This window comes from Marmota flaviventris, chromosome 16 (genome assembly GCF_047511675.1).
Source record: "Marmota flaviventris isolate mMarFla1 chromosome 16, mMarFla1.hap1, whole genome shotgun sequence".
NCBI classification, from domain to species: domain Eukaryota; kingdom Metazoa; phylum Chordata; class Mammalia; order Rodentia; family Sciuridae; genus Marmota; species Marmota flaviventris.
In genome coordinates, this window is record NC_092513.1 from 49298378 (window position 1) to 49311879 (window position 13502).

General features: G+C 33.4%; 1 protein-coding gene across 9 annotated transcripts in view; it reads left to right on the forward strand.

Moving 5' to 3' along the window:
• Nucleotides 1–13502, forward strand: part of Esco1 (establishment of sister chromatid cohesion N-acetyltransferase 1) — a 94878-nt gene that overhangs the window by 62903 nt on the left and 18473 nt on the right. Inside the window, exons 10-12 of one of the 9 annotated variants that reach the window (XM_027942912.2) lie at nt 3551–3694; nt 6228–6415; nt 10520–13174. In XM_027942912.2, the coding sequence (XP_027798713.1) occupies nt 3551–3694; nt 6228–6415; nt 10520–10667 (480 nt within the window). In that variant the 3' untranslated portion in view covers nt 10668–13174. Of the gene's footprint in view, nt 1–797; nt 862–1170; nt 1221–3550; nt 3695–6227; nt 6416–10519; nt 13175–13502 lie in introns of those variants that run through there. The other 8 variants (XM_071602871.1, XM_071602869.1, XM_027942913.3 and 5 more) reach the window with 8 other exon arrangements.

The window sequence follows — 13502 nt, forward strand, 5'->3', positions numbered from 1 at the left end:
CATCCCCAGCCCTTTTTATTTTTTATAACAGGGTCTTGCTAAGTTGCTGAGGCTGGCCTTGGACTTGTAATCCTTCTGCCTCAGCCTCCTGAGTTGCTGGGATTATAGGCATGCACCACTGTGGCCAGCTGAAATGAATTTTAAGTGAATTGATTATTGTCCAGTGTTATCAATAATTTGAGTGATTAATTAAAGATAGGCTATTTAATTGAGTTAATGAATAATGCCCAGTAAGTTATCTTAAGAATTAGAATTAAAATTCAAAGTTGAGGCCTGGGAAAATAGCCCAGTGGTAGAGCAAATGATTAGTGAGACCTTAGCCTAAATCCCCAGCACCAAAACCAAAAAAGTTGAACCATAATAATTTACAAAATTTAAAAAAAAAATGAAGTTCCATTCTAAGTGTACATTTCTCTTTTTCTTTCTTTCTTTTTTTTTTTTTTTTTTTGGTATCAGGGATTGAACTGGAGGCACTTTACCACTGAGCCACATCCCCAGCCCTTTTTTAAAAAAAATTTTATTTTTTGTTTTGAGGCAGAGGCTTGCTAAATTGCTTAGGGCTTCTCTAAATTGATGAGGCTGGCCTTGAACTTGCGATCCTCCTGCCTCAGCTTCCTGCATTACTTGGATTACAGGTGTGCGCCACTGTGCCCAGTTCTAAGTGTAAATTTCTAAGTAAAAGCTTATTGTAGAAGAATATTTAAGAGTAGGGTAATAGTAAAACGGAAATTAAACATGAAGTAATTATATACATATTTTTAATACCTTTATTCTATTTATTTTTATGTGGTGCTGAGGATCGAACTCAGGGCCTCACGTGCTAGGCAAGCGCTCTACCACTGAGCTACAGCCCCAGCCCAGGTAATTATATTTTAAAGGATAAAAACGATACATCCCAATTTATAAATACAATGTAGAAAACTTAAAATTTTCCTCTTTTCTAGTGTTAACCAGGTCTTAGTTCTACTTAGGTCCATACTTTCATTTCAGGGTTGAGTTTATTGTGTTGAGAAATGAACTAAGAGATATTGAAGCCTGTATCTATTTTGTCATATGGAGTATCTAAAAAGTCAGGAACCATAGGATAAACTTATTGTTAAATAGTATGTTGGCCTGGGATGGGATGTATCTCAGTGGGACACTGTTAACTTAGCATTTGATAATTGTTAGGCTTGATCCCCAGCAAGAAAAAAGAATTTATTGCACTTTCAGTGTATCTCTTCATCCCCTGGATGCTTTTTCAGAAATACCTCATAATGTAAGTAATGGGTTTAGGCATTTATTCAAAAAACTTAATTGTATTAGAGTATGTAAAAAATTTATCTGAAAAAATAAAATAATTTATTTACTGAATTTTGTTTAACTTCACAATTAGACCTCTCTAAATTTAGGAATACTTTACCTGAAAAAGACATCGAAGGAAAACATCTATTATTTGAAAATGTAGTTAGCATTCTACTTAAGATAAAAATTTATTTTGTGGATTCTGATTTTTCAGATCCCCTGTATATCTAACTGGGCAACCCCAGATAACCAGATAAGCCCCTGCATTGCTTTACAGTATAGACAGTAGCATTTAGAATGATACAAAAACAGGCCCAACCTGTCTTGTATTCAAAACTTTGATGCTTGCACAAAAATATATACTTGTTTTTTATATAATTGACTAATGAAAAATGTGGAATTTTTGGAATTCTAACTATTATTTAAAAATGCACAGTAGGAATTTTGCTACAATTACCTTATGTGGCAGACATATCTTACTAAGAGTTTTCACATTAAATGCTAATTTCCTTCTCCCTCATGGAGAGAAAAAGTGAGGATAGAAGGCACAAGCTCACTAAAAGTCTAAAGTCTGATCATCATATCAATAGGACTCTTGTTTGACTGGAAGTACCACTTGAAAACTACACATCTCACATCTTACTTATGAAATTTCCAAGGAAACATAAAGAAAAAAGGGAAATAAAAAACAAGGACTCCAGAGAAATTTTTTAGTCTGACACTGTAGTTAGAGCAAATAGAAACATAGGCTTTAAAAAAAAAAAAAGCTAATTTCCTAATTTTAGTTTTTCAGGGCAAAAAATATTGATTACCTGGTATTCAGTATATTATTAGTTAATAACCCATAGTAGGTTAAAAGTGAAAATCTATGGAATTGTGAGCAAGTTACCTTTAGGAACTTAGTTGGGAACTGTAGGACTTTAAGGATTAGGAGGATTTGAGTTTTCATCACTAAGTTGTGTTTCATGGTATTCTGTGTGCATAGAGTGCAAATAGTGATCTGTCTTAAGGGTTTTTTTGCATTTAAATCTTAGTGTCTCAAATTATTGTTAATTGGACTGAGCATTTGCATTTTTTTTTTTTTTAATCTGAGGAAGGAAATGTGAGCGCCTGCAGAGGACTACAAAAGTTTGAGCTTACTGTATTTGACCCTGACTAGTTCTAGTAGGAACCTAGAAGATGCCATGTTAACATTTGTGTTCACACCTCTTGTCCTTGATTTTCTAGTTGTCTAATATATCTGACTAGGGAAATTATTTCTTCCAAATGTAAAGTGAGGAACTAGAAATCTCTACAGGATGGTGGATTTAAATGAAATAATATTTGTGTGTTTTGTTGTTGTTTTGAGACTGGGTCTTCCTAGGTTACCCAGGCTGGCCTTGAACTTAAGATCCTCCTGCCTTAGCCTCAGAACAGTTAAGATTATAGGCATGTACCGTTGTCCCTGATGATGAGATGATATATAAAGTATTTTAAATAATATTTGGCCCATAATTGATTCAATAGGAAATAAACAAGAAGTTCTTTCCTTTGTGTCCATTTTTATTTTACTCATGAGCACTCCCCCAATACTTGGGTTTGAATGTAGAGGAGTTGTATCATTAAATTATATCCCTCTGTCCATCTCTTGTTTCCTTTACTACTATTGTAGTACTGTGGATTGAACCCAGAGGTGCTTTACCACTAAGCGACTTCCTCAGCCCTTTTTATTTTTTGTATTGGGATAGGGTCTTGCTAAGTTACTGAGGCTGGCCTCAAACTTGTGATCCTTCTGCCTCAGCCTCAGGTCATTTGGATTACAAAAGTGTGCACCACTGTGCTTGGCTGTGCTACTAATAGGAAGCCTTAATGTTCTTAAAAAAACTTTTTAGTTGTTGATGGACTTTACTTTTATTCATTTATTTATATGCACTGCTGAGAATCGAACTTAGTGCCTTATACATATGAGGCAAGTGTTCTACCACTGAGCCCCAGCCCAGCCTTAATGTTCTTTAAATTAGCCTAGTGGAGGTAGAGTCACCCCTCTTTTTTTCCCTAGATTGCTGGACTTGACATTACTCTCCAGTTTTTCTCTGATTTTGCTAAGTGGTCTATGAGGTTTATGAAACAGTTACTCATCACTACAGTCATCCTTTTTAGAAGATACCGTGCTTGGAATAATATAATCAACTTGTTGAACTGTATATATATATATATATATATATTTTTTTTTTCATTTATATGATACTTCCATTATTAAAAATAAATATTGTTCTTTATTTGGCAGGTTGACGAGATTAGAGAAATGGTTGATAATGACTTAGGTTTCCAACAGGCTCCATTAATGTGCTATTCCAGAACTAAAACACTTCTCTTTATTTCAAATGATAAAAAAGTAGTTGGCTGCCTAATTGCAGAACATATCCAGTGGGTAAGTGACTTTTAGAGTGCTCATAAGTAGTTTGATGTTTACTGCATTTACTATGTAATCTGTAATAGTATAATCCTGATAATTTGTTCTACATTTAGGTAAGGAAGAATGTGAATGCATGAATTCCTTTGTGTAATTGTTTACTGTAATGGAGTTGAATCTTACATGGGAATTAAGTTTCTTAAGTCAGATAATTTTATATATATATATATATATATATATATATATATATATATATAAAATATATTTGTAGTTGGACACAATACACAATAAATATCTTTATTTAATTTATTTTTATGTGGCACTGTGGATTGAACCCAGTGTCTTGGACGTGCTAGGCGAGCGCTCTACTGCTGAGCCCCAGTCCCAGCCCAGATAATTCTTTAAACAAACAAAAAAATTATGTTTTTATTTTTTGGTACTGGGGAATGAACCTGGGGGTCACTTTACCACTGAGCCACATCCCTAGGCTTTTAAATTTTTTATTTTGGGATCAGGTTCTCCTGCCTCAGCCTCTTGAGTTGCTCAAGTTAGATAATTCTGTAGAATCAGAAGTACAGTTAAGATTTTTTTGTGAAGACTCTGTTGGATATTAATGTAATTAATATTTTACTCCCTATAGCACTAGAATCAGTCAAGTGTAGGCAAACTATAGTGGGTAAATTATGGCCTGTTTTTGTACATAAGATTTTATTGTAACACAACCACACCCATTTGCTCACATGTTTGTCTAGACTAAGTGGACTTTGATGCCTACTGTATTTATTATTGAGTCCTTTCTAGAAACTTCGCCACCTCTGGAATAGGTCACTACTTCAGTGGTTGAGCTCTAGATGAATAGTTGTTTTGTTTTTATGAGGCAAATCATAGTAAAGGATGTGCTCACATTTTATTCATGTTATTTAATACATGAGACCAACGTAAGAGAATGGAAGCTTCTGGACTCCCTAGTCATCCTCACTTTGAATTTTTTTTTTTTTTTTTTTAGTCCTTATAAATTTAATGGTCATCATGTGTGGCTGTTGTTCAGTATTTCTAGCATATTAAAAATGCCTGCAAATGTACGCTTCGTCATAATGTTTTTAAATAGAGTTAAAAGCCAAAAAAAGTCTACATGAATTTATTTCTCTGTATTAAGCTATGTGTTTTAAATATTCACTCTGAAATTGTGTAGTTCATATGAATCTTGCTAGGATAATAAAATTGGTTTTAAATAGCTACTAAGTTTTTTTTTTTAAATTACTTTTATTTTTTGTGATAAGTAGTATTGAGATATTAATTGAATGTAAAGAATTCTGCCAGAGATCGAGTTAATTTTACATAGTACAGCCATTGTTTTGAAATTTCTATTCCACATAGTTCCCCAAATGATTTTAGGTAGTATTGAAACTAGAAGGTAGCTATGTGATGTTAGCATTAATTGTGTCATGTCACGACTTTTTAAATTCTGTACCATATCCCATCAGGAGGCTGATTAGATCCTTTTGTGACAGCTAGATTGGCAGAAGAGATATGTTTTTTAGTTATTTTTTAATTTTTAAATTTTTTGGTTTCCATATTGTGTTATTGGTGCATTATAGTTTTATATAATGATGGAATTTGTTTTTACATATTCATACATGTACACAATATAACAATAAAATTTGGCCCACATGACTCTCCAATGCTAATTACTTATTTTAAAGAGCTCAGAGTGTGAGGAAAGGGCCATTTAAATTCTTAATTTCTCTGCTATCTCTCTACCTAGTTCTTAGCTGTGAAGCCTGAACTATTGCATCCTTCACAGGAATAGTTATTATTGCTGAGTTATGAACTTTTTTTTTCCTTGTGGTAATGAGGATCAAACCCAAGGGTCTAACACATGCTAGGCAAGTGCTTTATCACTGAGCTACATCCTCAACCATTTTTTTTAAAAATATTTTTTTAGTTGTCGATGGATGTTTATTTTATTTACTTATTTATATGTGGTGCCTCACACATCTAGGCAAACGCTCTACCGCTGAGCTGCAACTCCAACTTCATCCCCTACCCTTCTTAAGTTTTGTTTTGAGACAGGGTCTCACTGAGTTGCCCAGACTGGCCTCTAGCTTGTGATCCTCCTGCTTCAGCCTTTCAAGTAGTTGGGATTATAGGCATGAACCATTGTCTCTGGTGTAAACATGTACTTTTCTGGTCCTTAGAATATAGGAGGTAGAGAGAACTAGCATTTAGTGATGGCAAGATGCTTTGTACATGTTACTTAATTTAATCTCTTAATGAGAGATGATGGGCATTCCCAGTTTTTATAAAGGTGAAGAACCCAGTGTCAGGGGAACTAAGTGACTTTATCTCATGATCATACAACTAGTAAGTCAAGTAGAACAGAATGCAAATCCAGATGTGTTTATTTCCTAAAAATGAGAGTGAAAACATAAGTGGGTCTTATAATTGTTATGAAACCAAGTGTGGTTACCTCCTCTGGAAGAACAGTTCTAGGTAATTGCAGTTAATATTCTCCCTATAAAACTTTCTCCTTAATTTTGATATCTGTCAGGGCTACAGAGTTATAGAAGAGAAACTTCCAGCTACCAGGTCAGAAGAAGAAAAAGTCAGATTTGAAAGGCAGAAAGCCTGGTGCTGCTCAACATTGCCAGAGCCTGCAATATGTGGGATCAGTCGAATATGGGTGTTCAGCATGATGCGGCGGAAGAAAATAGCTTCTCGCATGATTGAATGCCTAAGGTAACTTGCATATAATTCTTCAAATCATTTGTAGTAGTTTAGGATCTAAGCAATTTTAGTATAAAGATTGGTTATTTAAGTTAATCATAAATTATAACTTACTTATATTAAGTGTAAATTTTTCCTATCATTATATGGTCTCTCAGTACTTTGTGTGAAATTAATTTGAGGAGGAAGAAACCAGGTTAAATGTTATTAAGCCATTTTGACTTGGTTATTTGTAGTTGTTATATCAGGCCATTTAATTCACTTATTTAAAGCTGTGTTCAACACTGGAGAATTTTAAGCATAACCACAGAAATATGGAAAGTTTCTTGGGAGTTCAACTTTTAGAGAAATCTTAATTTAAGAATATTATTTATAAACTAAGTCTCATTACTTTTTCTCCTTTCATCACTTGATTGTTTATCAAAGGCATAAAGTGAAGACACAAATTATAGGTTTGAGTTTTTATTTTTAAGGTACTTTGACACAGGGTTAATGGAGAAAGTTAAATTAGTCATTCCAAGAGGGGTTTTGGTCAGTTCATTTTTTGAAAAGTGAGATCCTAAGTCTCTTAAGATTTTAGATCGTTAATACATATCTGGTCTCTTCCCCTTATTTATTTATTTTTTGTTTGTTTGTTCCAATTAGTTATACATGACAGTAGAATGCATTTTGGTACATCATACATAAATGAAGGACAACTTCTCATTCTTCTGGTTGTACCTGGTGTAGAGTTACACCAGTCCCCTTATTTTACTAATGAGTAATGATCCAAAAGAACTCAGCTCTTACTTACTCTTTTTTTCATGACAAAGATGCATGTCTGTTTTTAATTTTCAGAACTAAGCCTGGAAAATTTGCTGATTAAATAAATAATAAACCTAATGGAGAGTATTTTCCCTCCTTGTAAATCTTGTGGCAACTATAAATAGCTCTAGTTTGTAAAAAAGTAAAATAGTGTGGGAGTTGTATTTATTCTGTGTGACAGAGTAAAACTCATTAGGGACCTTATTCCCTATCCATTTATAGTTTTTTCGTTTACTGATCTTTTGTATGTAGGTCCTCCTATAAAACTGTTCAGAACTCCTTGTGAAGATCACAACATGAAAATTCTAATAGTGGGCTCTCTATTGGCTAAGCATTAACAAAAATGTTTTTAATAATGTCTTTATTTGAGATGTATACCATAAAGTTCATCTATTTAAAGCTTTACAATTCAGTGGATTTTAGTACATTTGGAAGACTATACGACTGACTGAATTCACTGTCTGAATTTCAGGGTATTTCTATTTTACTCCATAAAAATCTCATTCCCATTAGCAGTGATTCCCTATATCATCCTATCCTCAGCTCCTGGCAGCCATCAATCTATTTTTTGTCTAAATGCATTTATCTATTTTTTTAAAATTTTTTATTTGTTTTAATTATTATACAAGACAGTAGAATGCACTTATATACTTTGATATATCATAGATGGATTATAATTTCTCATTTTTCTGAGTATACATATTGTAGAATCGCATTGGTCATATAGTCACATACATACATAAAATAATAATGTCTGTTTCATTCTACTATCTTTCTTATCCCCACATCCCCTGCCTTCCCCTCCTTTCACTTCCCTCTACCTAATCTAAGGTAATGCATTTGCCTATTCTGAACATTTCATATGAATGGAATTCTACCTTTTGTGACTAGTTTCTTTTACTTAATGTTTTCAGATGTCATCATGTTGTAGCATGTATCAGTGTACTTCATTCTTTTTTATTATACTGACAAATAATAAAACCTTATGTACTAGTATGCATTTTATTTATCCATTTATTAATTTGTGAACAGTTGAGTTGTTTTCACTCGTTGGCTATCCTGAATACCATTGCTGTGACCATTCATGTACAAACTTTTGTGTAAATAATGTATGTTTTATTTCTCTCAGATGTATACTAGGAGTAGAATTGCTGAACATATTATAGTTGTGTGTTTAATGTTTTGAGAAACTGCCAAATTTTTCCAGTGTCTGCACCATTTTATAATTCTACCTATGTATGAGAGCTCATAATTTCTCCACCAGTACTTGTTATGGTTTGTCTTTTTATATTTTAGCTATTTAGTGGATATGAAACGGTAATTCATTGTGGTTTGGATTTGCATTTTCCTAATAACTAATGTTGAACATCTTTTCATGTGCTTATTATTGGCCATTAATAGATCATCTTCAGAGAAATGCCTGTTCATATCCTATATCCCTTAAAATGTTGTTGAGTTGCAGTAGCTCTTTATGTATTCTGAAACAAGTTCCTTGTCCTATGTATGATTTGTAAAAATTTTTTGTTTTGTGGTGGTTATTTTCATCTTCTTGATGATATCCTTTGAAGTACAGTAGTTTTTTACTTGAATGAAGTTCAATTGATATTTTTTGTCATTTCTATTTTTGTTGTCATATTTAAGAAGCCATTGTCTAATCCATGGCCACAAAGATTAATACCTATGTCTTATTTAGTTTATAGTTTTAGTTCCTACATATAGGTCTCTGATCCATTTTGAATTCACTGTTGTGTGTGATATGAGGTAGGATATCACATGTGGATATACTTTTTTCTTTTGCATGTGGATATTCTATCCTCCCATCACTATTGTTAAAGGGACCAGTTATTCTCCCCACTTGAGTGGTCAGTCTTGGTGAGATTATAAAAAGTTATTGACTGTAAATGTCAAGATTTATATCTGGATTGTATTCCCTTGTTGGTTTGTTTGTTTTTGGGATAGTGCTGGGGATTGAACCCATGGCCTCTCTCATACTAGCTAAGGCAAGTGCTGCACTTCAGATTCCATTGATCTATATTTCTATCGTTTTACCAAGTGTTGAACTCTACACTTTTCTGTTACATTTTATATATGTGTGTATGTATGTATGTGTGTGTGTGAGTGTATATATTTTTTTTTAGTTGCCCATGGATCTTTATTTTATTTATTTATATGCATGCTGAAAATCGAGCCCAGTGACTCCCACATGCTAGGCAAGTGCTCTACCACTGAGTTACAACCCCAGCCCTAATTATATTATTTTATTTTTATTTTTGGTAGTAGTGTGTTTTGAATTAAAAAAATATCATGTCTTTCATTCTAACAGTACTTAGTAGTTTTTGATTCATAGGTCTTGTGCTTCTTTTATTAAGTTTATTACTAAGTATTTTATTGTTGTTGATTTAAGTGGAATTTTTTCCTAAGTTTTATTTTTGGATTGTTCATTGCAAATGTGTAGCAAATATTATTGATATTTGAATATCAGTCTTGAATATGCAGTCTTGTTGAAGTCACGTATTATATCTTTTTTTTGTGTGTGAATTCCTTAGGATTTTCTCTATACAAGGTTGTGTTATCTGTGAAAGAGATAATTAAAAAAAAATTTTTTTAATCTAATTAAAAAATTGTTGGTAATACTAGGGATTGAAACCAAAGGCTTTGTGCATACTAGGCAAGCACTGAGCCACAACCTTAGATCAAAAGAGATCATTTTTTTCCCTTTCTACTGTGGATGCTTTTTTTTTTTTTTAAATATTTATTTTTTAGTTGTAGTTAGACACAGTACCTTTTATTTTACTTATTTATTTTCATGTGATGCTGAGGATTGAACCCAGGGCCTCATCGCACATGCTAGACAAGTGCTGTACTGCTGAGCCACAACCCCAGCCCCGTGGATGCTTTTTATTTCTTTTTCTTATCTAATTGCCCTGACTAGAGCATCCAGTATAATATTCAAGACACAGCACCCTTTTCCTGTTCCTGATCTTTGAGGAAGAGTTCTCAGTCTTCTATCATTAAATCTGATGGTCTTTGATGTCTTTGAAAGTTGAGGAATTTCCTTGTGTTGTTGAGTATTTTTATCATGACAAGATGTTGGGTCCATGTTTTACATTGTTTTTATTTAAAAACTTTTTAACCTCAAATAATTGATAATATTTTAAAAGCACAGTTACTTCAACAGTCTTTAGAATAAGGTATCATTATCTGAAAGTCTTTCTAGTCAAAATGAATTTGACAGATTTTTTTAAGATTAGAAATAATAATGATTTTTTTTAACTTTTCACATTCTCCCCCCTCCCCCTTTTTTTTTAATAGGAGTAACTTTATATATGGCTCATATTTGAGTAAAGAAGAAATTGCTTTCTCAGATCCCACTCCTGATGGAAAATTGTTTGCAACACAGTACTGTGGCACTGGTCAATTTCTGGTATATAATTTTATTAATGGACAGAATACTACTTAAACAAAGCTTGTCTACAGTACTAGAAGACATCTATTGAAGAGAATGGATTGGTTGCTGACTTTAACCAGGAACTAGGGCCATTTTTATTACAATGAACTCAGGACTGGCAACAACCACTTGGTTGTTCCATTTTCATAAAATTGGAAACAATGCAGTAATAGCTTATTATTGTTTTGTTTTTTAAAGAAGATATTTTATTATCTTTTACAGAAATTTATGATTGATGTATTTTATCTATAGTTATTTAGACATGTTTACATGCAGCAGATAATTGTTCATAGTGGACTGAAAACTAATGCAAGGACTATGGTCTCAGTGATAAGTATATTTTGAAGTTCTTAATATGGAAATATACCAGTGTAGCTTGGTACTGTATTTTTTTATATTGATCTGCTGATACCAGTTATAGGTTTAAAGATTGTATTTTCAGAGTGGAAACCAGTGTTTTTCAATTATTATTTAAGGAGGTTGCAGTATTACGTGTTTAGGAATTTGAAGCTGATTCTTAAAAGGCCTCATGTATACTTTGAAGAAACCCCTAAAGGAAAAGAAAATTCCAAATAGAGAGAATTTGGAATAGTGAACTTTTCCTTCCATTTCTCTTTTCTACCTTTGATGGATTGAATTGTAAGGGGGTAAAATTTGAGGTTTTCCTACTTTTTAGAGCTATAAATGGCTAGAATTATGAAGGGTACTTTTTAAGTTCAATATTTCATTCTAGGTATACCTTCTTTTTTTAATGGCAACTTTTGCCACAACTGGGCTGTTAACACTCAAAAGGCTTATAAAAACATGGAACAGTTGTAAGCTAAATATGGATGACTTGGTATCTGCTCTGTTATTCCTCAAAAATACTGCACTGAGTATATGCCCTCGTTACTGGACTTCATTTTGATACTTGTCTATCCTTCATAGTGCCCTCTACTTTTAAAGGGTTTATATGTTGAAAACTGCTGTGGCCTTTTATGATCTGTATATAATGTAGAATAAAATAATAAAATACTTGCTAGTCTTTTCTAAGTGATAAATGTACTAAGAAAATGTTGTTTTGTCATTTGTGCTTATTCAGGGAGTTTCTTAGGTTTGAGATCTTGAAATATGATTAAAATACTGGGTTCTTAAACTGGTAGTTTTCACCAGTTTCCCAATGGATCCTTATGTTATCAGCAACTCTGCTGAACTTTATCTCCAAAAGGAAAAATCCCTTCTGATTATTTTAGTAACATTGCACTTTTCTGATCTTTCAAGGAAATAAAGGGCCATAGCCCAAGGATGAAGAATCACTATGGTTCCACTTAGATTATTTTTGTGAGTGTAAATGATTGTATTTTTCTTGAAAACTGGCTAAAATTAAGGGCCTTAAGTTAATATTAACAGGTGTACATTTTATCTTCCTATAGGTTTGTGCTTTTTTTTTTTTATTTATAGAGTGTTGTGAGACCGTACTTTTTATATGATAGGACGGTAAGACAGGATAAATAGTTCATTCTGAGTCATCATGATGGCCTCTTCTAGTCATCACTGGACTCATTGTTTGCCTGAATTTTGTTTTGGTTTTGGTACTGAGGATTGAACCCAGGAGCACCTAACCACTGAGCCACATCCCCCAACCCCTTTTTATTTATTTTTATTTTGAGACAGATCTCAATAAGTTGCTTAGGGCCTCACTGAGGCTAGCCTTGAACTTGCAATCCTCCTGCCTCAGCGTCCTGAATCACCGGGATTACAAGTATGCACCACTGTGCCCGGCAAGGTCCCATGAATTTTTAGAAGAAATTTTGGGGTACCATATAGATTCCCTAGTAACTGGTTAACTTCATAATACAGATTCCATTTCCACATGAGCCACAGTATAATACTTTTGATTGGCAAGCCACACTTGGTGGTTTTATGGAGACCCATGGGCAGAGAGGATACATTAATTGGTTGCTTTAAATGTTAACCATTTACCAGGAAAACAATTTATTTTCACGTTTTTATTGAAAACACAGTCCCTCAAATAAATTTTATAATCTAGGTATTTCTCTAAGAATAGTAGTACTATTGTAGTACCTAACATTTGAGTATTTGCTGTGCCAGATTCTGTATTTTGTGCATTATTTACCTTAATCATCATGACCATCCTATAAAACAGGGATTACAGGAGAGGCATCTGTAATTTCAAAGATAATTGATACTACTGTAATGATTGTGAAAAATGTTGAAACACTGAACTGAAGCTGTGATTGGAGTTTATGACTGGCTGGAAAAGTCCTCTGTGGCAAAAAGTCTAGGGTATGTGGGAAGTTTGGTTGGATAATTAAGTATATGGATTTATTGAGATGATAATAAGAATTAGGTTGGGAAAATTTGATGGTCAACAGTGAGCTCGGTTTTGATCAAGATTTTAAGGTAGTTACAGAACCTCCAAGTGTAAGTATTCATCTAGTGTACATTTGGAAATGTGGATTTAGAGTTTAAGAGAGGTTTGGGCTGAGCAAATAAACTTGTAAGTTCAGTTATTCGAATTTTTTTGTTTTTGTTTTTTTGATGGAGGTGGGTGTTAAGCCCAGGGGTGCTTAACCACTGAACAACATTCTCAGCCCCTATCTATCTATCTACCTACCTACCTATCTATATCTATATTTTGAGACGGAGTCTTGCTGAGTTGCTTAGGGCCTCAGCCTCCCATACAGGTTTCTGCCACCACTCCTGGTGTGTTTGAAGGTTTAGAAGAGATCATTCAGGGGTTTGTAAAGGAGAAGGAGGAAGACGTCTATGAGGAACACCATTATTTATCTCAAAGAAGAGTACCTGAGAAGACAAGAGCAAAGTAACAGCTAGAAGAGTGTGGTT